Source organism: Oryctolagus cuniculus, chromosome 4, assembly GCF_051225735.1.
Source record: "Oryctolagus cuniculus isolate XC-2025 breed Fujian yellow rabbit chromosome 4, ASM5122573v1, whole genome shotgun sequence".
Taxonomy (NCBI): Eukaryota; Metazoa; Chordata; class Mammalia; order Lagomorpha; family Leporidae; genus Oryctolagus; species Oryctolagus cuniculus.
In genome coordinates, this window is record NC_142870.1 from 7,860,086 (window position 1) to 7,887,467 (window position 27,382).

General features: G+C 40.3%; 1 protein-coding gene across 28 annotated transcripts in view; it reads right to left on the bottom strand.

Moving 5' to 3' along the window:
* The window catches only part of TTC3 (tetratricopeptide repeat domain 3), a 127,103-nt gene that overhangs the window by 81,545 nt on the left and 18,176 nt on the right, over nt 1-27,382 (bottom strand). For 5 of the 28 annotated variants that reach the window (XM_008274871.5, XM_008274872.5, XM_008274870.5 and 2 more), the window contains exons 8-15: nt 24,745-24,830; nt 23,332-23,426; nt 22,618-22,680; nt 12,131-12,185; nt 4,176-4,338; nt 3,153-3,198; nt 2,215-2,338; nt 411-474 (exon numbers count right to left, since the gene is read on the bottom strand). In XM_008274871.5, coding sequence (XP_008273093.4) covers nt 411-474; nt 2,215-2,338; nt 3,153-3,198; nt 4,176-4,338; nt 12,131-12,185; nt 22,618-22,680; nt 23,332-23,426; nt 24,745-24,830 — 696 coding nt within the window. Of the gene's footprint in view, nt 1-410; nt 475-2,214; nt 2,339-3,152; nt 3,199-4,175; nt 4,339-6,913; nt 7,080-12,130; nt 12,186-19,666; nt 19,790-21,080; nt 21,219-22,617; nt 22,681-23,331; nt 23,427-24,744; nt 24,831-27,382 lie in introns of those variants that run through there. The other 23 variants (XM_051833619.3, XM_089331420.1, XM_051833621.3 and 20 more) reach the window with 11 other exon arrangements.

Genomic DNA, 27,382 nt, shown 5'->3' on the forward strand with positions numbered 1-27,382 from the left:
CAGCCAATAGAAGTAATGCTTGTGCAAATTTTATGGCATAAAAATTGAGGCTACCTGGGCCAGTGATGTGGCATAGTGGGTTAAAGCCCCGGCCTGAAGCACCGGCATCCCATATGGGCACCAGTTTAGTCCTGGCTGTTCCTCCTCTGATATGGCTTTCTGCAACCACCTGGGAAAGCAGTGAAAGATGGCCCAAGTCCTTGGGCTCCTGCACCAGCATGGAGATCCAAAAGAAGCTCCTGGCTCTTGACTTCTGATTGCACCCATTTGGGGAATGAACCAGTGGATGGAAGATCGATCTCTCTCTCTCTACAACTCTTTCAAATAAATAAAATCTTTTTTTTTTTTTTAAATTGAGTCTACTCTACATTTACTTGGCAACAATTTCCCTAAAAGAAAGAGATACTCACTTGGTGGAGGAGAAAATTCAGGGTGACAGTCACAATCATCCACCTTCAAAGCCTCATCTACCGCCTGCCCGGGAAAATAAAATCAGTGAGACTTTCAAAAAACACAGCCATGAAGAATTCACCCAAGCACCTAAAATATGCAGCTGGTTATTAAGCCTAAACATATAAACACACAAAATAATACCTAATGATAAGAGATTATGATGGGATATGACAAGTTCTATTTCTGCTGCCAGCATGAGGTGTGGCACATGACAGTTGTTCAATATGTTCTTAATGAAATAACATGATCCCGGGGCCAACACTGTGGCGCAGCAGGTTGACGCCTTGGCCTGAAATGCTGGCATCTCATATGGGTGCCGGTTTGAGACTTGGCTGCTCCACTTCTGATCCAGCTTTCTGCTGCGGCCTGGGAAAGCAATAGAAGATGGCCCAAGTCCTTGAGCCCCTGTACCCACGAGGGAGACCCAGAAGAGGCTCCTGACTCCTGATTGGCACAGTTCCAGCCGTTGCGGCCATCTGGGGAGTGAATCAGCAGATGGAAGACCTCGCTCTCTGTCCCTACCTCTCTCTGTAGCTCTGTCTTCCAAATAAACAAAATAAATCGTTAAAAAAAATTATCTCATTTTTCCCTATGCTCCTCAACCTAGTTGAAGGCAGCCTCAGAGATTCTCAGTATTATAAAAAGCACTAGAGTGAGTTGGAAAAGTTTCCTTCAATGCCCATCACTCACAACACCAAAAACCATTTTCTTTTTCTTTCCTCAAACCCTGAGGAGAAGTACAAATGTGGAGAGGGTGACAGCTGCTGAGTTTTGTGTGCACCACAGTTCAGAGTTTAGACATGGCCATCTGGCACACCTGGTCAGGGCAGGCTAGAGGCCTCATGGTGCTCTGAAGGAAACATCAGAACAAGACTTCTGCTGGGGACAGACAGGAATCAAGGACCACTGCTGTCCAGGGGAAGAGAGGCTACAGAAATACTACGGGTATAGTGGGAAAGGAGTGCCTGCCAGGCCCCTCAGCACAGTACCAGGTGGGCTGGTGTGATGTGAGCTGATCATGTTGCTTGCAAAATAGGAAAGAGAAGGAAAGAAAAATCCAGAACATTTTTGAGGGGAAGGATTGATCTGGCCACCAGACCTTCTGTTACTTATTCCCAAGTGACCATATGGTGACACACATGTAAGGGGAGGGCATACCAACAGGACTAAGTGGCAAAATGACATTTAGAGAAAATATTTTAGAAGTTCTGTGACTTTCAAATACTATTTTTATGTAGCTATATAAAAAGAGAATCATTCTCTTGAGAACAATATGCAGAAAAGGACTAGTTATCAGTCAATATTTGGTTCCCATTATCACCAAAATGTTATTGTAAAAATACAACATGATCAGCCAGCACACGGCTCACTAGGCTAATCCTCCGCCTGCAGCACTGGCACCCTGGGTTCTAGTCCCGGTTGGGATGCCAGTTTTGTCCCGGTTGCTCCTCTTCCAGACCAGCTCTCTGCTGTGGCCCGGGAAGGCAGTGGAGGATGGCCCAAGTGCTTGGGCCCTTCACCCGCAGGGGAGACCAGGAAGAAGCACCTGGCTCCTGGCTTCAGATTGGCTCAGCACGCCGGCCGTGGAGGCCATTTGGGGGGTGAACCAATGGAAGGAAGACCTTTCTCTCTCTCTCTCACTGTCTAACTCTGCCTGTAAAAAAAAAAAAAAAAAAAAAAAAAAAAAAACAACAAAAAAAAACAAAAAACAAAAAACCACGATCAATACTTTAAGTACTGTTGGTCTTTAACTGCACTTACCTTTATATTCTGATTACCACTGTTTGCCATTTTGCGGTCAGTTTTTCTGAAATCTCTTTCTGTCTCCACAAAATTAAGTGAAGTACTAAATGCAGGTGCTGATAAAGTCTTAGGATTATAGGCCCTGAGAAGGGATAAAGAATGATCATTTTATTCCTATTAATTAATATGCATTTTAAAATGCTATCCTTCAAATAGGCTGCAGCAATCAGGTTTTTTTTTTTCCTTGAAAACAAGGAATTACCGCTTTAAAAAGGCTCTCCTACCTCTGAAGTGGGGCTTTATATATAACATTGTTTTAAATTTGGTATTAAACTCAAACAAAATCATTTCAAGAAAAGTATGAGTATGCTGAGTTCCAATATTAAAATAACTAAGTCACAACTTCAGTATCTTAAGCATCAGGCCACCACATGGAAAAGAGCTTTATCTATTTCAATTGCCAAATAAGCAAAGGTGGAACCCTAGCTGCTGTTTGTCTTCTTGGGGGCATATTCATCGATTTTGCTGCCTATTTCCGACAGGAAGTGCCCTCGTCTTTGCCAAGATATTGGGAGGCTGGGGCAGATGCGTCCAGATCAGCAGGGAAAGGCACAAGGCACAGGCTGTGTCCCAGCTCTCTCCCACCAGGACCACCATGGTCAGCCTGGTCCTATTCAAGCATAACATGCAGTTAACGTTTCATTCCTCTCTTCCCACAAGCACAGGCTACCGATCTCCTATACGCACACCCAGGTGGTTCAGCAAACAGCAAAATGAAGCTGACAACTTGTAGGGCACCTGAGCTTAGGCAGGAACACTTGAAAAACCACCTGCCTTCCCTCCATCCCCAACCCTACTGTGGTTGCTATCAGCACTCAGTCCACAAATGCAAATGATTCTTAAATGCATGGGCAAAGGCATTCCAAGTAGTAACCACTGACCTGATGTCAACTCACCTGCTTTCATAAAAGGTTTTAAGTGGATTCTTAGTTGGTGTTCGACCTATAAAAGTCAATCACACACACACACACACACACACACACACACACACACAGTAATCAATGGACTGACAACAGAGACCTCTAAATATTTTCAAATTTCCTTTAAGTTGACAGCAAAAACATTAAATTTAGGAAGCTGAAAACTAAATCTAAGCAACTGTTCCTTTCTAAATGTCTTCGGTTTTAGTATAGTGACAACAGAATGTTACAGAAACCTTGTGTGACATCCCATTTCATATTATCATTGGGAAGATGACAGCCATACATAAATTCACGTCTGAGATGATACCTGTCTTCAAGGAGCTCACAATCTCAGAATTACATTATACTGGATGGCAACATCTGCCAGTGAAACCGAACTGCTCAGCTCAGCTCTACAGATGTTAAATACCCAAAGAAGAAAGAACAGGAAAGACTCATAGGCTGAATGTACACACTGAGGGAATTTCAGGCATTGGAGAAAGCAAGATGACTTAAGAAAGAAAACATGGGAGAAGGAAAATCCCCAACTCCTAAGCCTGCACAGCCAATTTCTGCCATATGTGTGTCTTCATGTTCAGCATGCTATAGAATTGGCTGCAACCCTGGTACAAAAATATCAACCCACTGATGGGGCTCTTCTTTAGGAAAAACCCTTAATAATGGAGGGAAAACCTTAAAACAGTTGTTTCAAAAAATCTTTATTTTATTCAGAATTTCTGGAAGGGATATTTTCCTACAGAAGAATAAATAACAATAATTTTGTTGCAGACTGTTTCAATTAAATAATTTAAATCATGTACAACTACCTAATGGATTATAGCACTAATTCTATACAGACAAAAATGGAAAACTTAAGTGACCTGAGCAAGATAACATAACAGAGTAGGTACAAGTCAACTCAGTATTGATTTATAGTTCTCCATGAATCCAAGAAACCCACCTTCAAATGTCTTAAAGGGAATTTGACTTTAACCAAAAGAATTTTAGGTGAAATACCTTGTAGGTCTTCTATTTGTTTTTGTAACTTTACATGCTGCTGAATTAGTTCCTTGATTCCCTCAGGGTCATTTTTACAGAGTTTTTGAGCTTTTATGTTTGCTTGCAGGGCCCAGTCATATTCCCCCAGCATAGAAAGAGCATCACAATAACGATAATGACCCTGTTCCAAAAAGATAAATTTAATTTTTTCTCAAAAATATGCTCAAGTTAAAAAAAAGATAAGGAAGAGTATTTTGCTTAAAATGTTAGATTAGGCCTCATCAATGTAAAATAAACAAAAATGTTAATATCTCAGAAAATAAATCCTCTAATGAGCTAAGTGAAAAGTTACAAACAGGCAAATAATTTTTAACAACTGGCTATAGATCAATATTTTTCCTTTAGAGATTGCTGCACCTCTAGGAAAAAATTCAACTTTTGTTTTATTTTACTAAGAAAGATGAAGTATAACATGTTGTGTCAAATAAAGTACGAAATTCATTATAAAGGAGTAACAATTTTTTCAACACACATCAGGGCAGAAGTAACAGTCTCTAAGTCATTATATTCCCTACGTTCTGCACAGCAAAGACTTCTGGAGCTGGAATAACAATCCCCTCCAAAAAGCACAGGCACAGATAAGGGCGCACACAGGCCAGACCCTCCAGCCCTCTTGCTCCCTCCAACCAGCTTTCAATGATTTTATCCCTGGGTTTAAGAAACAGTCCAAAAACCACTGACTTACTATGAATTCCAATGACAAGGGTTTTTTTTTTTTTGGTCTTTTTTGTTTGCTATAGAAGCCCTCTTGCTCCCTCCAACCAGCTTTCAATGATTTTATCCCTGGGTTTAAGAAACAGTCAAAAAACCACTGACTTACTATGAATTCCAATGACAAGGGTTTTTTTTTTTTGGTCTTTTTTGTTTGCTATAGAAGCCAAACCCTCACTGGTTCCATTTACTCATTTGGGAACTTTTCTATATGAAGCATAAACATTTTAATCTGGAAAGCGAAGGGCATGAAACCCAGGCTAACTCAATAAGCCCCCTTCCTAGCTACTCACAAACCTAACTTCACTGTAGACACACAATCTCCACTGGAGAGGGGACTGACAAGGAAATGAGGGCAGAGACAGGCCCAACGCCAGACTTACTAAAAGGCAAATCAAGAACCCCTGATTTTATGATATCTTGTCCAAAACTCTTTCTTCTTTATTATATACTTTGTAAAGGACATTTTAATTGAATGAGAATCTAGGAGAAAATACAATATTAAAAATAAGTGAGCCTTTTAAGAAAGGTCAGGTTACTACTAAAGAAAGCAGAGAAAATCATGTGACATGTGTTGATGCAGGGTTGGTGCATAAACACTCCTACTCTAAGACTCAAGCCTACGAATTCTAGAACCCTGCAGCTCAGCTATTTAGGCTTACTTCTGGGAGCCCACCTCAAATTTCATTTTGTTAAACTCTGTTTTCTCCTTAAAGTGTGCAGGCCCTGTTTCCTGACGCCTGAGGAGGTGTAAGATAGAGTTCTCTCAGATATGCTACAAGGTCAAAATACCACCCATTAGATATCTGTCAACCTAAAAATTCAGACAACTAAAAAAACAAAAAAAAAACCCACAAAACACAGCTAGCCTAGAAAATAATCACAAGAAATAACCATACCTAAGAATTTGAAGAGAACACATTTTTTCCACCCTTCCCCCTAAATTTTCTTATGTTTCACTGGATCCTTTACCCTAAAACTTACAAAACCCAGTGTCACTTCTGCTGTTTGAGAAAAGAGTGTATTTTATTAGGACCAGCACTGTGGTGTACCAGGTAAACCTACTGTCTGCGATGCCAGCATCCCACTTGAGTGCTGGTTCGAGTCCCAACTGTTCCACTTCTGACCCAGCTCCCTGCTAATGGCCTGGAAAAAGCAGCAGAAAGTGGCCCAAGTCCCTGGGCCCCCACCCATGCTGGAGATCTGGATGAAGCTCCTGGCTCCTGGCTTCAGCCTACCCCAGCCCTGGCTGCCTAACATCTTCTAATTCAGGGGCCATCAAGTCCCTAATCCTTACAGTCGAGGCAGTACTGGGGGTTCTTGGTCTTCCAACCCAACCAGGGCAAATAGGCTATGACTGAGGAGAGGTCAGGGCATCTCTCAGGTTTACCAGATACACACTGAGATTCTTTTTTCATTGGAATTAATAACACTGAAGGGCATCAGGATGGGACTCCTACCACACAGGAAAAGTCTTTTTTAAATGAAGCCACATGGGCCTATGCCCTTTCACTTCTGGCCAAGATGGAATAACAGGAACTGGATTTACCCTCCTACCTCAAACAAAGACAAAAGACAGGAAAACATCGCTAGCAAGATCTTGAACACTGGGTAACAAAAGAGAATGATGCTTAAAGGAAAAAAACACACCAAGTAAGCCCCTTGTTAGCTCCAGCTTACAAAGCAGAGCTCCCCAAGGCTCAGCACAGGAAGATGGAGCCTGGGCAACTGGCGATCTGTCTGAGCCAGAGAGACACAGTTCCGAGTCCAGGGCACCAAGGCAGCTTAAGTTTAGGGGCAGGGGACCGGAGCAGAGAGAGCTGCCGAGAGAGGAAACAGGAGAGGGACCCCTGTGAGGCTATAATGGAGACTGATGAGCACATGCGCTGGGGCAACCACCCAAGATCAGGAAAAGACTCAGTCACAGGCAAACCGGAAATAACAGCCGGCACTCACACAGAGCCAGGAATAACTCCTGTTCTTACCAACCAGACTGGAAAATGTCCGAATTCATGAAATTCAGAAACGGTCTGCTTCAGTGACGAAGACTAAAGGACCAGACACAAGCTCTCATGGTCCCACTCACACAGCTTAAGACCCAAGGAACTCAGTTGTTTCTCAGTAACTCCACCCATCCTGAAGCAAAGCTCAAGAACATTTACCGGAAAACATCCAGCACCGAAACTCACAATGTTTGGCACCCAGCCAAAAATTATCAGTTTGGCAAAGAGGGAAAATATGATCTACAATGAGAAAAACCAATCAACTGAAAACAACCACAAATGACACAGATGACAGAACTAGCAGAAAAGAGCACTAAAAGAGTTCCTATAGTTATGTTCTATATATCCAAGAAGCTAGAAAAACTGGACATATTAAGAAACATGAAATATAAAAAAAAAAACAAATTTATCTTCTAGAGATGAAAACTATAGCATTTACAATGAAAAATATATTGGATAAATTAAGACAGATCAGACACTGGAGAAGACAATCAGTGTACTTGAGTAAACAATATAACTTAGATAAAATCAGAGTGAGAAAAGCAAGAAAGAAGACAACACAAAACTGATAAAAGAGGGAAGCAAAGCTGAGAAACAGGAAAAAAAAAATGTGTACAGCCCTGGGTCCAATCACTCTTGAGGCTAACCACTGGACTCTTCAGTTGTATTAGTCAATAAACTCCCTTTTTTTTCTCAAAGATTTCTTTATTTACTTATTTGAAAGTCAGAGCTACAGAAAGAGAGAAAGGAGACAGAGAGACAGAGAGAGATCCCCCAAATGGCCACAACAAGTAGGCCAGGAGCTTCTTCCAGGTCTCCTATATGGGTTCAGGGGCTCAAGTACTTAGGCCATCTTTTGCTGCTTTCCCAGGCGCATTAGCAGGGAGCTGGATCAGAGGTGGAGCAGTCGGAGCTTGAACCAGTGCCCATATGGGATGCCAAAACTTCAGGCAGAGGCTTAACCTACGCCACAGCGCCAGCCCCACAAACTCCTTTTTCTACTTAAACCAAATCAGAGTCAGGTTTTGTCATTTGCAAACAAAATAGTTTCAACATGCCCTTCAAAATTAAAAAGTTCTTGAGGACATTTCTGAGGCTTATTAGTTTGTATCCTGTACTCACGTTACAAATAACATACACCATTTTGATGATATTGATTCTTCTAATCCATGAGCATGGAAGATTTATCCATTTTTTGATATCCTCTTCTATTTCTTTCTTTAAGGTTTTGTAATTTTCATCGTCAAGATCTTTAACGTTCTTGGTTAAGTTTATTCCAAGGTATTTGATTGTTTTTGTAGCTATTGTGAATGGGATTGATTTTAGAAGTTCTTCCTCAGCCATGGCATTGCCTGTGTATGCAAAGGCTGTTGGTTTTTGTGTATTGATTTTATATCCTGCTACTTTGCCAAACTCTTCTATGAGTTCCAATAGTCTCTTAGTAGAGTTTTTTGGATCCCCTAAACAAAGAATCATATTATCTGCAAAGAAGGACAGTTTGACTTCTTCCTTCCCAATTTGTATCCCTTTAATTTTTTTTTCTTTACTAATGGCTCTGGCTAAGACTTCCAGTACTATACTGAATAGCAGTGGTGAGAGTGGGCATCCCTGTCTGGTACCAGATCTCAGTGGAAATGCTTCCAACTTTTCCCCATTCAATAGGATGCTGGCCGTGGGTTTTTCATAAATTGCTTTGATTGTATTGAGGAATATTCCTTCCATACCCAGTTTGCTTAGAGTTTTCATCATGAAAGGGTGTTGTAGTTTATCAAATGCTTTCTCTGTATCTATTGAGATAATCATATGGTTTTTCTTCTGCAGTTTGTTAATGTGGTGTATCACACTGATTGATTTGCGAACATTGAAACATCCTTGTATACAAGGGATAAATCAAAAACCACACAACATGGATTAAAGATCTAAATCTATGACCCAACACCATCAAATTATTAGAGAGCATTGGAAAAACCCTGCAAGATATAGGTACCGGCAAAGACTTCTTGGAAAAGACCCCAGGGGCACAGGCAGTCAAAGCCAAAATTAACAACTGAGATTACATCAAATTGAGAAGTTTCTGTACTGCAAAAGAAACAGTCAGAAAAGTGAAGAGGCAACTGACAGAATGGGAAAAAATATCTACAAATTATGCAACTGATAAAGGGTTAATAACCAGAATCTACAGAGATCAAGAAACTCCGCAACAGCAAAATAAACAACCCACTTAAGAGATGGGCCAAGGACCTCAATAGACATTTTTCAAAAGAGGAAATCCAAACGGCCTACAGACACATGAAAAAATGTTCAGGATCACTAGCCATCAGGGAAATGCAAATCAAAACCACAATGAGGTTTCACCTCATCCCGGTTAGAATGGCTCACATACAGAAATCAACTAACAACAGATGCTGGTGAGGATGTGGGGAAAAAGGGACACTAATCCACTGTTGGTGGGAATGCAAACTGGTAAAGCCACTATGAAAGTCAATTTGGAGTTTCCTCAGAAACCTGAATATAGCCCTACCACATGACCCAGCCATCCCACTCCTTGGAATTTACCCAAAGGAAATTAAATTGGCAAATAAGAGAGCTGTCTGTACCTCAATGTTTATTGCAGCTCAAGTCACAATAGCTAAGACATGGAATCAACCTAAATGCCCATCAACAGAAGACTAGATAAAGAAATTATGGGATATGTACTCTATGGAATACTATGCATCAGTAAAAAAAAAAGATGAAATCTGGTCATTTGCAACAAAATGGTGGAATCTGGAAAACATCATGCTGAGTTAAATAAGCCAGTCCCAAAGGGACAAATATCGCATGTTCTCCCTGATCGGTGACAACTAACTGAGCACCTAAAAGGAAACCTGTTGAAGTGAAATGGACACTATAAGAAACAATGATTAGATCAGCTGTTGTCCTGACTGTTGAGGAACAACTTACTATTTTATTCCTTTTAGTATTTTTCTGTTCTACTTAATACCATTGGTTGAACTCTTTAATTAACACACAATTATTCTTAGTCATTTAAATTTAACTGAAAAGTGATCCCTGTTAAATATAAGAGTGGGAATAAGAGAGGGAGGAGATGTACAGTTTGGCACATGCTCACTCGGGGACTTATCCCTAATGGTAGAGCTAGAAACGTGCCAGGGGATTCCAATTCAATCCCATCAAGGTGGCATACCAATGCCATCCTACTACTCAAAGTGATCAGTTTAAGTTCATAATTGATCATAATGATAGGATTAAGTGTCAAAGGGATCACATAAACAAGACTACTATCTGCTAATAATAACTGAAAGAATTAAAAAAGAGAACGATCCAACATGGGAAGTGGGATCACGGCAGACTCATAGAATGGCAGATGTCCCAAACAGCACTCTGGCCTCAGAATCAGCCCTTAAGGCATTCTGATCTGGCTAAAAAGCCCATGAGAGTTTCTCAGTCATGGAAAGCCAAGACAATGTGGAAAAAAAAAAAAAAAACCACCACACAAACCTAAATGAAAGATCTCTGTGAGTGAGATCCCAGAGGAAAGAACGGGTCATCAAAGAAGGAGGTACCTTTCTCTGAAGGGAGGAGAGAACCTCTACTTTGACTATGGCCTTGTCTAAATAGGATCTGAGTTTGTGAACTCAAGAGGCTTCCATAGCCTTGGCAGCTCATGACAAGGGCCTCGGGTGATTACTGATGTCATAAATAAGAGTGTCAATTGTTAAATCAACAATGGAAGTCACTGTGCAACTATTCCCCATGTGGGATCTCTGTACTTAATGTGTTGTACTATGTGAATTAATGGCAAAACTACTACTCAAACAGTACTTTATACTTTGTATATCTGTATGGTTGCAAACTGTTGAAATCTTTACTTAGTATATACTAAGTTGACCTTCTGTATATAAAGATAATTGAAAATGAATCTTAATGAAGAATGGGATGGGAGAGAGAGTGGGAGATGAGATGGTTGCGGGTGGGAGGGAGGTTATGGGGGGAAAAGCCACCTTACTCCACACAGAAACAAGTAATTATGGGGTGTGCACATCATTGTGCTCTCTAAATGTGCTGTAAGCACTGTGTACTCCAAGTCACTGAGGGTTTGTCACTACATCCACTTACCAACGCTCCAGACTATAGGTCTCTTCAATTTTTGCCAGCCTGAAGCGCCCAATATCACTGGTTTATCTACTCACATGTATGTAGCTGTGTATAGAAGCCCTCTATTCTATTCTATGGCAATCTTTTACTTTTCTATCTGTACCAACTCCCTCTAATTTTAATTACTAGGAAACAGGACAGTTTCATATTTCTACTAGCCATATGAGATTACTCTTCTGTGAAATGCTTGTGTGCTTTATTGGCCCATTTTGTACTGGGTTTCTTATTTATTTTAGGAGTTCTTTGCATATTCTGGATATAAATCCTATCAATTATGTTATATATATGCCTATCATCTTCTCCAAAAGAATTTCATTCATGGTGTCTTTTGAGTGTCTTTAAAATTTGATATAGTCATACGTATCAAGAGGGTCTTTTAGCATCCACTGCTGATTTGTACATTGTATGTTACTTAAGAAATCCTTTTGCATCAAGGTTACAAAGACAGTCTCCTCTATTTCTCTCCAGTTTTCTAAGTTTCCTTTTCACATTTAGGCACACCCACCCAGTAGACTTCACTTCTCCATTGCTAAGGTTCACCAAGACTGCCTGTGGATGCTCCTGTGTTCCCACACACACAGGCACACATGCAGATATTCTCACAGCTGTCCTGAGTACCCACTCTGACCAGGGTACTGAAGATTCCCTTTCCTATTCCTCAGTTCAGCATAATTGCATCCACAATGTCAACATATCATTTAAACAGATTTTTCAACACTGGCATCACATATGAGTACCAGTTCAAGTCCCACCTGCTCCACTTCCAATCCAGCTCCTTGCTAATGTGCCTGGGAAAACAGCAGATGGCCCAAGAGCTTGGGTCCCTGCCACTCATGGGGGACACCTGGAAGAGGCTCCTGGCTTCAGGCTAGCACAGCCTGGCTGTTGCAGCCATTTGAAGAGTGAACTAGCAGATGGAAGACCTCTCCTTATCTCTCCCTTCCTCTCTGTAACTATGCATTTCAAATAAATAAATAAATACAATCTTAAAAAAAAGCCATACAGCATTATTTGCTCAATGTAAAACACAGAAGAGCCTACCTTAGGCCAGTTGTTCTTCAGAATAATGGCTCTCTTTCCATCACCAAGTGCATTTCTAAAATGAAAAATAAAATATATAAATATTTTTATTCTCTTGTTACAAAAATATTATATAGTACGTATCCACTTGTACTTTTTGAATTTTCTATGTATGGCATCTAATCAAAAAATACATCTGAATTGCTAAAAATCAATACCACAGACGTCCATTATAGGAAATTTGGAAAATACAGAAAAGTAAAACAAAGGGGAAAAACTCACCCAGAGTCACAATCACAACTACCCAGGAATAAGTACTTTTAACATTTCTGGAGTACTTCCTATCAACATCTTATCTATGCATACTTTCTTAATATTTACATGTTTCTCTACACTACTTTTGCATTTCAGCAAGACCTCTGATCTTCAAAACTGTAACTCTCAGGTCTTTGATGCAACACATGAGCTAAGCTATGCTCAACTAATCCTCCGCCTAGCGGCGCCGGCACACCGGGTTCTAGTCCCAGTTGGGGCGCCGGATTCTGTCCCGGTTGCCCCTCTTCCAGGCCAGCCCTCTGCTGTGGCCAGGGAGTGCAGTGGAGGATGGCCCAGGTGCTTGGGCCCTGCACCCCATGGGAGACCAGGAAAAGCACCTGGCTCCTGGCTCCTGCCATCGGATCAGCGCGGTGCGCCGGCCGCAGCGCGCCGGCCGCGGCGGCCATTGGAGGGTGAACCAACGGCAAAGGAAGACCTTTCTCTCTGTCTCTCTCTCTCACTGTCCACTCTGCCTGTCAAAAAATAAAAAATAAATAAATAAAAATAAAAAAAGTGCCCGGGACCCACTTTCTCATCTGTAAAATGAAGATAACAATTCTGTTCTGTTTTAAGGTAGATACTAAGTTGGATTCTTTGCTAGAGAATGGACTTTGTTAACTGTTCAGTACTAACTGATCTAACACTTTAGTCTCTCAGCTTCCTAGTGTCCTTTTCTTCAGTGGCTTGCTTCTTCTACCTCAGCTCAGCCACCCACTATGGCACCTGCGGGAACTAAACACCACTCAACAGTGTTCAAACTCCAAATCACTGATTCAAGCGCCCAACTCTCTCCCCACCTTACTTGTTGCTCTCATTCCATCTTACTTGCTGAACTATTCCTACTCTCTCCTTAAGGGGTCCATCTCACTGACTTTACCACTTTTTCTTGTTTTACTTCCCTATTGACATAGATTGAGATTTGCTGCTTTATCATTCACTTCTAAAAAGGGATTATAGGGGATAACAGAACTAGATAACTCATACTACCAGCTATCAGTGCCTACCAAAAGGCTATGTACAACAATAAAAAATAAAGCTACATATAGACAACCCAACTAGCAGAGAAATCAGAAACTGACCCAACATTCAGTCACCTAACTTCTGACAAGGGTGACCCTGTGGTGCATGGAGAAAATATACCTTTACTAAATGGAACTGGGTCAACCAGACATCCACTATGAATCATACACCTTATCTCACAATAAATACAAAGACCAATCCCAGACAGACTGCAAGTAGAAATGTCAAAGTCAAAAAAACTTTAGATGAAACATGGAACATTTGGGTGACCTCAGAGTAGGCATATATTATGAACAGAATCCAAAAAGTGCTTACCACAAAGAAAAAAATTCAAGAATTGTACTATATTAAAATAAGTAAATTGTTTGTGAATAGAAAATTTAAAAAGTGAAAAAGCAAGCCACTGAGTGTGAGAAGATACTTGCAATATATATGTCCAACCAATAATTCATATCCACAACACCAAACAAAAAAGTTTCTACAAATGAGTAAGACATTTAACTCAACAGAAAAAAGGAGGAAAAACAACAAAGACTTAAACAGGCACTTCACAAAAGAGAATATCCAAGTGGTCAATAAACTTATGAAAAGATACTCAATTTAAATATCCCTAATCAACCTATGGAAATGCAAATTAAAATCACAGTATTACACCACTACACACCCACCAAAACATCTAAGATGAAAGATGGACGACAGTTAAGTGCAGGTGAGGACATGGAACCGAATCCTATGTTACTGGTCGGAGTGTAAAATGACAAGCTGCCCATCTTCTGTTGCCAGGATTCCACTGTGTGGTTACACAATCAGTAGAAATGAATATGCACACACAGTCACAACCCCACTACTGTAAAAGCCAATTACCAGAAACTGCCCAAATGCCCATCAACAATAAAATGGATAGCATGTGGTATATTCATGCAATTGATGAACACTTTACGTGCAGTTATGAATGGATCTCCCTAACAATGCTGAAATGCCAAACACAGAGAAGCACACAAGATATTACTCCACTAACACTGAACAAGAACAGTCAAAATTAACTTATGGAATTCAGGGACATCAGTTACCCTATGCAGAGGAGGTGGGCAGTGACTGCAAGGAGGCACAAGGGGGATCCCTGGGGTATAGGGTTGTAATCAGGGTGCTGGTTATGGTTATTTGATCTCTGAAAATTCAACCACTACACTTGATTTGTATACTTTTTTCATGATGTGTATTAAGATTTGTTTTCTTAAAAGAGCATAGGAACAAGGTGTCCCCCTTCTACTGGAGACTGTAACATCTGGCTTGCTGTCTAAATCAATGTATTTAGCCTGCCACCCGAGGCGGGGAGGGCAGCCTGAGAATAAAGTCACACACTGTGGCTGGAAAACTTTAGACTTATGATGATGCTGTTGAGCCACTGACTATATAACCCTACAGCCACCTCCTTCCAGAACTGGTGAACGGGCTAATTCTTTTTCACCATTTAAACTAGTGCAACTGCCTGTTAAGTGCAGTCAAAACATCCTCGTCTGCCACATACTTCTTAGCTCCACGGTCGGTCCCTCCCCTAACACCTGTACACGTGGCCTGGGCTAGCCATCTCCATTTTATTTCCCAATGACAGCTGTGGTAATTAAAGTCCCTATGGTGAAGTCCAATTTCCATTAGACTGGCTTTTCTACAGCAGCAGTCACTGCTGGCCACCCTCACTTACTTCCATGCCACCACACTGCCAGTTTTCCTACTGACTCTGGCCTTTCTAACAGGAGGGTCTTTGCAGGGTCCCCCTCCTCTAACTGGCTATCAAAACTCAACGCTCGTTCTTCTTCCAGTCTCAGTAGGATGCACTCTGTAGACCAATGAGTCTCAATCTTGTCTGCATGTTAGAATTCTCTGGAAAGCATCTAAAAGCCTAATGTCCAAGAAGCTTTACCCCAGATGCATTACATTGGAATCTCAGTGAGTGGCATTTCTTAAAAGCTCAAGTGATTCCAAGTATGCAGTCCAAGTTGAAAATCACCTCCCTGAGCAATCTCATCCACATTACAACTTCAGATCATCTAGGCTATCTCAAAAATGTCTCCTGCCCAAAACCCTCAATTTCCAGACCCATAAAAACGTACTGTACATGACATTCCAATACGTATGCTTTAAACACCTTTCAATTCAGTATGTCCAAGAGCAAAGTTAAGTTCTACCTCCTATAAATCTGTTTCTCTTTCAGTGAAGCCAACGTCAGTGAGTGGGCCCACAGTCCATCAAGCTTAAGGCAGAATCTAGAGCAGTGCCAATCACTGTTCCTCCCAACATCAAAACAAGGCAACTTCTATCAACTTTCTCTCAAACATCTTGAATCCTTCCACTGTTCCACTTCCACCACTATCTCCAAGCTCCAAGCCACCACCATCACTGGCCTAGAGCAGTACAGTAGGCTTCTAACCCACACCCATGCTGCAAGCCTTCACGTTCACTCTCCTCTACAGCGTCACCGTCTTTGAAGTACTAACAGCTCACTCGCCTCCTGGATTAGAACCCCCTACCGTCACCACTGCTTTTAAAGGCCAGCAGCCTCAATGGAGACCCCAAGACCCTTGGTGGTCTTGTCCCTCGGCACCTCTCCCTCTTTTGTGCTCAGGCCACTTGGCACTGTTTCCTGACTGCTACTTCCCTCCTTGTCAGGCGCCTTTATGCTGTCTGAGAACAAAGGACCATGTGTTTGTACTAATTTTTGACACCAGCCATTAACAGAATCCCAGTGATATTTGTTAAATCAATGTTGAATGTCATCTACTGTAATTTTAACAGCACAACTAGAATAGTGTTATACTTTTTATTAACATCATAATAGCATGTTTTATGACAATGCTTATTAATGTATAAAAGCAATTAACAGTAATACTGGTAAATTTCCATTTGTACTGTCATGTGACCATATTCTACTACTAAAGTAGGGTGGACATGTAAATTACATGTTCTCACTCATCCACACTACTGCAGCCTGGGGTCTAAATTGGTGAGCAGGTCTGACTTTGGCAGTAGCAATACCCTGCATAACACAGCCATGAAAACAGGAAGACTCAACAGATGCAAATGGTTTATTGACTCTTAAAGGCTGTGAAACACATGAAAGTTACCGACCAGAGGGTGAGAAACAACGATCTAGCACAGGCACTTCAACTTATTACTGTTTTGTGGGGACGTGACTTCAATTCTCCAGCACCCCTAATCTGTTACCTCATATGCTGCATTTTGCCCTAAAATATGAAGCTAGGAAAGAATACCTATTCTTCCTTCCTCTGGCTTCCATATGGACTTGCTCAATTAATTATGCCTGAATGTTCTCTTCTTTCCCACTCTCACTCACTTATCCCCAGAGTAGAACAGTAACTTATCTAGTAGTGGGGAGTGAAACTGATCACATGTGCCTTATTCTGTTTTTCTCTCTGGGATCTTGAACACCAACGAAACACCCTACCCCCTTTCCAGGGCGCTGGGACGCAGTGCCATCTAAGACTGTGAGTCAGACAGTTAACGAGCCACTCAGCTATGAGACTCAAGGCACAGTCTCCAGGACTTTATCAGTAAGGAAGCTGCTGCTTGGGCCTCATCAGCCCGTCTTCTGTGTCCCCCTCCTGATTCTGGACTTGGAAGGGGAGGAGACGCTATTTATGAACTCTCTGAAACCGCACTCTGTGAGCATGTAAGAACTTTATAAGTCATAAAAGGGTTATTAGCTTTTTGTCCCTATTAAAAATCATTACTTTCAGAGTCTGATCAGATCAACAACTAAGTAGCAGTAACTACTTCTCAAGTTTCTGAAACTTAAACCCAAGCGACAAAGGGATTCAAATGTAATGGTTAGTGCCAAAAATACAGCAACTAATAATTGTCAACCAAATAAACATAATACATTTTCAACAAAAAGTGTCTGTTACTAAAATTACATATGCTCTTCCATTCAACTGAGTAAAAGAAATTCATCAGGAATTTATCCCACAGACATACTTGCATCCGAGTGCAGAATGTAAACAAATGGATAATCATTACAGAGCTGTATTTAATTTTTAAAAACTGAATATATATTATTAATGAACATATAAGTAATCCATATATGAATATAAACGCACACAGATTATACACTAATAAAAACTGATGGATTGCATCTGTAGACCTTAGTAAAATACTATGCAACTGTGAAAACAAGGTGTATATATCTCTATAAACATGATATGCAACAAGCTCCAAGATTTAAATATAAAAAGAGCAAGATATACAACAGGATGTGTACTATGTTCCTACTCATGTTAAAAAAAAAAAGACACATGTTACATTGATCCAAATGAAAACTGCCTATACTCTGACTTAAAAAATGGTGATTTCATTTGTTTTAACTTAGTAAATTATTATATGGGCATAAAATATCACAGAAACACTCAAGAATCTAACGAGAGGGGATCAGGGAACACGTTTGAGCCAGACAAGCATTTTCAGTATAGTCTTCTCTACTCTGAACATTTTACCATATCAAAATGGGGTGTACCCCAAAGAAGACTGAAAAAAGTTAAAATATTTCTCAAAAGCAAATTAGGAGCGTCTATGTTCAAATAGAGACTACATAAGCTGACAGAGCAGAGTAAGTAATTCACTGACCAATATACTCAAACTAAGGTTCCCCAGACGCACAGAATTTTTAAATTCTCACACACACAGTTGAGTTGCTTTATGCCTCTGGTCTCAGAGAAATTCGGGGGGGGGGGAGCAAGGGTTATTTAAGTTTTCTTATTAAGTTATTAAGTCTGGTACTAATCACATTTGGGATCTACTGAAAGAGAATACAATAGGATGAGTTAACAAATAAATGCCAAAAGTTCAAGTAAATAACCAGTTGAAAAACTTCGTAATTTTCCATAGTAAACTCAAAAACATTCAAGGCTAAGCTCTCCCGCTGTCCAATCATATTTCCTCTTTACCAGTTCAGAACACTCCAATGAGGAACTTAAAACTTTTCATGCCAGTCCTGCAAGAGCAGCTTACACTGTGGGCTGAATAAGCCCACAGCACACAAATAGCATGAGGTGCTGCAGAACCACGGCAGCCATGGGTACATCCAGTTCCATTTCTCCTAGTTCCTTCTCAGGGCTGAAAATGTACTCATTCTTAAAATGCCCAAGAGTTACCAAAGTATACTTGAAAAGTTCACTTCCAGAAGACCAACATAAAAGGGACATCTCATCCATGCCAGGCATCCCAGCATACACTGCTCACATTCCTCAGCCTGAAGGACTCACAGGGGAGAAAGTGGCCCTGCGTGCACCTGAGGGGGCAGGAGGCAGTGAAGCTCCCCCCAACCCTCCCTCATTTCAACCCCATCTCTACCGTGTTCCCGAGCACAACACCCACAGACCACGAGGTATTCTGATCAGCTCTCGGCCTCCCCTGTATCCACTCACAGGTGGGCCAATTCACCAACTGTCTGACTGCCACAGCAGCCACCGCGGCCATTTCTGAATGAAGCATTTGTGCCTCCACATACACTTCACTCCAGGCTTCCTACCCTCTGCCGCTGGCCTGCAAACAGTCGTACTGCTCTCCTTTCACAATTATTTCATACTTATTTTTTCCTTGATGTTTACTGATCACTGTTACGTACATGTTTATTGCACTCTTTACTTTTTATCAAATATTTCAAGCATACATAACAGTACAATCAACATTAACATAATCAACACTGTGTACCAACTTAGCAAGAAATAAACATTTTACCATATTTACTTCAGCTCCTTTTGCAGAAATTTTTTACAGTTGATACCCACTGTGCATCAGCCCTCCCATCTCCACACCGTTCCCCTTCTCTCTCCAGACAGCCACTCCCCTCCTGTGTAACATGCCCATGCATTTTAAAACATTTTTAATATACACTCTGTATTAATGATGGATATGCACATTTTGCATGTTTTTAAACATCATATAAACAGCATACCACACAAATCATTCTGCAACTTGTTTTTTCACTCAACATTGCATTCATTTTAACTGCTGTATACAAGTCCATTGTATGAATATACCATCATTCATTTATCCATTCCCCTACTGATGGACACTTAGGTTGTTTCCATTTCTTTACTCTTACAAACAGTGCTACAATGAAGACTTGTACATATCTTCGTGGGTACACATGTGAGAGTTTGGAGGGGACGAGCCTAGAGGTGGGCTGCAGGGTATGCACATCTTCACCTTGTCAAATTCTCTCCAAAGTGACTGTACCAATTTACATTTTCTCCAGCCGAGTATCAAAGTTTCCTTTGTTCCACATCCTCTCAAACACTTGGTATTACGAGGTTTTTAATTTTTGCCAATCTGATGGGTATGAAAGAGAAACTCACGGTTTTTAATCTGCATGTCATGTAAAGATAGTAATTTCCTCATAAATGCTTATTTGGACCATTTACTTCTTAAATTTTTCAACTTCCATATTCTTTTACTCTACCATCACTTCTCATAGTGACTAGCAGCAGAGACTCTGCATCGAGGCCTCCTGGGCTCAAGTCTGGCTCCATCACATCCACCTAGTGTCTGGGAACACTTTGCTGGCCTCCCTATGCCTCATCTGAAAAGAGGCAGCAGGGTTCTACAAGTGGTACACATGAAGTACACAGACCAGTATAGTCGCGCTGTCATGTGGAGTAGCATTATTTTACCCTTTTAGATATTAATCTGGTCAACATTCAATCTTTTCTTAAGATTCCAGTTTTTATTTTCTAATATGTTAGGATCAAACTATTTCGGAAGTCTTAGCATTCATGACTTTAATCCTTTTATTTATCTTTCCTAGTCTTAATTTAAGATGTTCCACTTCTGTTCTCTTTGGGCATCTCAATCCTTGGCTTCACAGCAGCAGACAGGAAGCCTGGTCCTGTGGAACAGCTGCAGAGTACATCCTTGCCCCAGTGGGAAGAGGCTGGACGCTCTACCCCTAGCTGTCCTCACAGCTGCTCAGATTCAAAATATCTCAACCTCGGTAACTCAGCTACAAGCCCTTCTCATAGCACAGATCCTCCTGCGCCAGTGGCACATCTCAACTACTGGCAACATGTTCTAAGTATCATCATCTGGTCGCCTGGTCAGGAGTTACATATATGATGGACTCAAACATTACAGCTACATTGCTTAGCAAATCACAGACACACTGGTGTGGCATAAAGCTTCCTACATTAGACAGGCATCCACTACTTACTGGTGACTGCCTAACAAGGAATGAGGGCTTAGTACTGCTGACAACCTGGAATGTACGCGCACATCGTGTTGCACCACAAGCCAGACTGTCAGGAAGTACAAGATGGATTCACCACCCTGCTCCTGGCCTTTCACTCATCAAACTGCCTGGTGTCTATATTTCTAGTTTGAGTAACTTCCTGTGGAAGTAGGGTTTTAGGACCCTAGGATAGGATTTTAGGGATCTTGCTCGTGTATCCAGCATTCAATACTCAAAAAATTTTGAAAACAGAAACACCTGGTCTGTCTCTCAGCTCCTGGAGCGAGAGAGTGGATGACCTCTTGCCAGGTAGTTTCAGATCAGCACCTCAGTTTTCACAGGATGCTAGCCAAGTTGCAAAACTATTAACCTGATCTTGAAAGCATGTGAATTCACCTTTAACAGCATTGAGTATCTGCAATTCTGGACCTAGCCAGAGGCAATAACCTAAAGACATTTGCAGCTCATTTCTTGTCAGAACCAGTTGAGGACAGTGGCATTGATGGAAGACTGTGTCAAGCCCATCCATTCCTCTAGTCTAGATAGCCTCGGTTTATCCACGGCTTAAGCCATGTAAAAGCTGCATAACTTTAATACAGCGGTATTCTCCAAGGTGGTTGGATTACTGGTGATTTTTATTTTCTTCTTTTTAAACTCTTGTATTTTCCAAATTTTCTACCATGAGAATGTTTTCTGTTTATAATAAAAGAAAAACACAATAAATGTTATTTTTGAAAGCTACATACTTGTAATATACTACCTTCCCCACCCCCAATCCCACATGCCAAAATAAATGCTTTCACTGGAAAACAACTGGTAACAGACTCAATTGATAGGAAAAAGTCATATAAAAACTTGTATATGAAACCCCAAACTGTACTTTCAAAGAATATTTTTTTTTTGCTATGAATAGGAATGTTACTCAGATTTTTCTCTACTTCATCACTTAAAATTAAGCCACATAAGAAATTACTCTAAGTACGGAACACCAGGAAAACATTTTCATCCAAGCAACAGGTATCCTGATTCTTTATGGACAGTGAGAACTGTGTGACTTATCAAAGTTTCCCTTTTCATTTTGGGCACAGAAGGTCAGAAGCAAGAGTGCCTTGTAACCAGCACTGATGCCAGATCCATGCCCACAAAGATCAGTCCTGAGCATCGCAGCCTCAACTTGATTTCTAATCTGCTGTGTTCTGAGTATTTCTACTGTGCAAATGTGTTCTTGCACCCATCCTAATTCCTTCTTAAGGCAGGATGTAATTAAATACAACAGTCTACATGGCTTAACATTAACGCTCACAATGTAAATCCTAAATTTTTTTTAACTGAAGGGCAATAGCATCAAGGTGCAACATCTTTGTCAATTCTCAGCTAATAAATAAAAACTCAGCTCAAATTTAACATAAGGAAATGAAAATTATGATTCCACCCTCATAGTTATACCATTAAATCTATAACCTTTCTTTCATTTAGGAAGGACATTTTATGTAGTTTTTTTCATACCAAAACAAATAGAGGGAAAATTACAGCAAAAATGCTTCTCAAGAACTATACAGATTAATTAAAAGGGCACAAGATGATAACACACACAGAATTTGACATCACCAGGCAAGATCTGGGCTCAATTCATGGTACCACCACCACTTACAAGTTGTGTGAGTTGATCCACACATAAGATGTGGAAAGTAATATTACCAACCTATTTAAGGGTTGCTTGATATATATAAAGCACTTAAAAACACACACACATTTGTACTGAATCAGAATAGCTGCCTCTGTTATTATACAAAGCCTACAGCGCACCTATTTTAACCACATATCTCTGCCAAAGAACTAGTCAAGGATTTTCGTGCATCCCAGTAAAACTGAAATGCTTCCCCCAAATGGGTATTTAACGTAACTGATAGATGGGGATACTTCCCCAACTTACCTAAACTGTCCAGTACGAAGAAAACAAAGAGCTCGGTTACCATACAGAAGATGGTTTTCAGGTCTTAAAAAGAAATAATATTTAGTCAGTAAAGCATATTATATCTGAAATAATCAAAACTCACATGGAAAACACATGGCATGGAAAATCTTCATAAAACTTCTCATCTGTATGTATGGCAGAGTAGAAAAAATAAAGGATCTGGGAGTCTTAAACTGGCTAAGTCTCAGTTCTTTTACTTCCTAACTCGCTTCAAACCAACCTAAGCTACACTGTATTAAAAATAAAGAAAATTCTATTCGCTATGTCTAGCTCAGAGAGTTATTGTGAGGATCAAATGATATAAACTAAAAGTTCCTTCACAGAAAGCAAAACTCCTGATTGGGTGATGCCCGAAGTCTTAGAAACCCTAACAACTTGAAAGGAATTAGCTGATAGCAAAATAAGAACAAGGCAGGACTCTGTATTAGAAAGCTGGAAAGAAGATAGTACAGAGGAAGCAAATCCACCATCCGCCCAACTTTCCTGAATTACATTACTGATCAGTATTTTTCAGAACACCTTTAACGCATCTAACGCCTAACGACGAGAACAACTAATCTGCATAGAAAACTGGAAGATGCTCTCAGTTCCTCATCTTGGTTTTATTTCTCCTAACCTTCTAAATTTATTGGCCACACTAAAAAAGAACCCCTCCTTTTGTTTTGCTCTTACCTATATTCAATGGCTCTGGTGTAATAGATAATAGCTATATCAAATCGTCCCTTGGAAAACTCTTCATTTCCTCTCAGTTTCATTAGTTCTCCTTGCTGAGAAACCAAGGTAGAAGATGACCCATCAATTAGTTTCAAAGACAAGAACCCAAAACCCAGAGAAAAATGGATCTGGCTCTCTATCTTTGATATCATAAATAACCAACAGGATTATTTATGTAAAAATGAGAATGCAATATCCAGTATTTTGGTATATATAGAAACCTGTCTCTAGTGCCTCAACACTAACTCTGTTAAAGGAATACTAAAAAGAAAACAAAATCATCACATTCTGAATAATTACTACACTTGATCTCAAAAGGCTAACAGATGCATTCTGAATAATTACTAAACATTTTTTCTCTTTTGTGAAGTATTTGGCAGGTCTGCTTTTAAATGTACTTTTATCAGTAGGTATGGCAGACTAAAATAACATGTAACGAGTAGATTAGGTTAGCAAACGTTATATTATTCAAGAAACTGTAGTGTTTAAAAAAAAAATCTGTAAATCAGGACATGCATTCGGCATAGCAGTTAAGACACCGCTTGGGATATCCACATCCCATGTTGGAGCGCCTGGATTCAAGTCCCAGCTGTTTCTGATTCTGGCTTCCTGCTAGGGCAGACCCTGGGATGCAGCAGGTAATGGCCCAAGTGTTTGGGCCCCTGCCACTCATATGGGAGATTCACACGGAGTTTCAGGCTCCTGGCTTCAGGCTGGTCTGGCCCTATTGCAGCCATTTAGGAAGTGATCAAGAGATGGAAGAGCTACCTCTGTCTTTCTCTTCCTTTTAAACAAAAATAAATAAAATTTCAAATGCATATATGTATCTGAACCAATAACATACAGGAAATGTTGATCAGATTAACTGCATGAAAATCAGGTGGCAAGAATATATGAAAGATGCTACAGATATAACAAACTTTTCAAACATTCAAGGTTTTTAAAAAATAAATAATTAAAATATAATAGACCATATACTGGCTTTAGTCAGAGAATCCAAAAGAACACTAAATACTTTCCTAAATCATTTTCTAAACATTGAGTTAAAATCATATTTCCTACCAATGCACTGCTTGGCCTATGAATACATGTGAATAAACTGTTTCTATAGGAAATTATATTTCCCAAACTAACTACAAGCCTTCAGTTGACGAACTGCTTTAAAATCAACAGAAAAATCTGATGAAGATATTATTTCTTCTTTAAAAAGAAAATTTCTACTAAAACTTTCAAAAGTTTCTCTCATGTTATTCAATTGTACAACTGAATACAATTGTTCCTTGTATTATTACAGCTTTATTACTTCTTCTAACTTAAAAGTTCTAATGGGAAAATATTAAAGCATATTTATAAGTAAATATTTATCCTCACCTCTATGCAGTCCGCACAATTTCGGGTTTTAAATTCTTCAAGCAAATTGCAGTTTTCTGTTACAACTTTAGTTATGTGATATTTGTCTACATTTTATTTTTAGGAGAGAGTGAGAAAGAACATATGTTAAAAAGAAACCCATAAATTGGTTTTGGAAATATTTTAATTCTTAGGTTAAGCAGCTGAGTCCATGAAGCTCACTGTATTTTTTACCTCCTAATTGGCCCGTTTCTTGTACTCTCTTGCGTGTATTAAATAATGTATCTTTTTTACAAAATTAACAACATGTTAATAGAAAACAGCAAATGGATTGTTTGTTGTGATTCTAATCAGTTTTTTATCTAGCAATTAAGAAACACTTGTCGCCAGCACCGCAGCTCAATAAGCTAATCCTCTGCCTAGCGGCGCCGGCACACCAGGTTCTAGTCCTGGTCTAGTCCCTGTCGGGGCGCCGGATTCTGTCCTGGTTGCTCCTCTTTCAGGCCAGCTCTCTGCTGTGGCCCGGGAGTGCAGTGGAGGATGGCCCAAGTCCTTGGGCCCTGCACCCGCATGGGAGACCAGGAGAAGCACCTGGCTCCTGGCTTCAGATCAGCGCGGTGCGCCGGCCGCAGTGCACCAGCCGTGGCGGCCATTGGAGGGTGAACCAACGGCAAAGGAAGACCTTTCTCTCTGTCTCTCTGTCCACTCTGCCTGTAAAAAAAAAAAAAAAAAAAAAAAACACACACACACACACACAAAACACTTTTTTTTTAAAAGATTTATTTATTTGAAAGTCAGAGTTACACAGAAAGAGAAGGAGAGGCAGAGAGAGAGAGGTCTTCCATCCGTTGGTTCACTCTCCAATTGGCCGCAATGGCCGGAGCTGTGTCAATTTGAAGCCAGGAGCCAGGAGCTTCTTCCAGGTCTCCCACACGGGTGTAGGGGCCCAAGGACTTGGGCCATCTTCTACTGTTTTCCCAGGCCATAGCAGTGAGCTGGATCAGAAGTGGAGCAGCCAGGTCTCAAACCAGTACCCATATGTAATGCCGGCATTGCAGGTGGCGGTTTAACTTCTCTACGCCACAGTGCCGGCCCCTGTTTATTTTAATATTAGTTATAATCATAGCTTCTGTTCTGTTGTAACATAACCTAAACAGGTCTCACAATTGCTCAAGTCAATTCAACAAATATCAAGTACCTATGGCATATGAGACAATGTTCAAACAAAAACTCAGTATGTATTTTATAGAACTGAAGAAGATAAAACCCCTTTATGCAATATTTTTTCTTTCTTGAATGAAATGTTACAATGAGAAGTTATTTGAAACATCATTCTTATAAAATATTAAGGAAGTATTTAAAACACAGTAGGTAACAAAACTTCCCAACAAAAGTTTATCAGGCCCCATCTTCTGCATTTTACAATGAGAAGTTATTTGAAACATCATTCTTATAAAATATTAAGGAAGCATTTAAAACACAGTAGGTAACAAAACTTCCCAACAAAAGTTTATCAGGCCCCATCTTCTGCATTTTAAGCTGATACATAAGCATAAGAAGTGGTTAAAAAAAATTGTGCAACAAAACTATAGTTAAGCCTCTAGCCAAATACAGTCATTTTCAAGATGAAAGGAAAATTAAAGATTCAAGAAATTAAGACTCAAGAAAAGAGTCCAGCACTGTGGTGTGGCAGGTAAAGCCAGCCACCCGCCGCCTGCATGCTGGCATCCCATATGGGTGCTGGTTCAAGTCTCAGCTGCTCCACTTCCAATCCCGCTCTCTGCTATGGCCTGGGAAAGCAGTCGAAGGCGGCCCAAGTCTTTGGGTCCCTGCACCTGAGTGGCAGACCCAAAAGAAGCTCTTGGCTCCTGGCTTCGGATCAGACCAGCTCTGGCCATTGTAGCCATTTGGGGAATGAACCAGCAGATGGAAGACCTCTCTCTTTCTGCCTCTGCCTCTCTGTAGTCTGCCTTTCATATGTGTGTGTGTGTGTGTGTGTGTGTGTGTGTTGTAAAAGAAAAAAAATTGGCTAACATTCAGGAGCACATGTTAGGCGCAGGGAAAGCCACAATCTGGAATGCCTAAATCCCACATCAGAGTGCCAGCTCCAGCTGCTCAGCTTCAGATCCAGCTCCCTGGTAATGTGCCTAAGAAGCAGCAGATGATGGCCCAAGTGCTTAGTCCCTGATGCCCAGGAAGGCTCCTTGTTTAGCCCCAGCTGTTGCAACCATATGGTGTGTAAACTCTCTCTTTACCTCTCTTATCCTGCCTTTGAAATAAATAAGTAAATAAATATTTAAAATAGTAAAATATTTAAAATAAGTAAATAATTATTTAAAAGAAAAAAGTAAATAAATATTTAAAATTCAAATGCTTTAAAGAAAAGTATTTACAAAGGAAATACATAAGGCAGTTTCTTCATACATAAAAAGATCAGCAGATTCACCCAGGAAATACAAATCATAGTTTCTGTTACTCCTGCTTATGAATGAGAACGCAGGAACACAAGTTGTGGTCTCTTTCTTTAAACAACTTAGCATACTGATTAGAGAGGATTTCAAAAAGTGTAAAATCATAAAAATCATTAAGACTGGAAATACATAATAAAACCAAACACAAGGTAGTGTTTTCTTAACTGGCATTCTAACAAAAGAAAAAC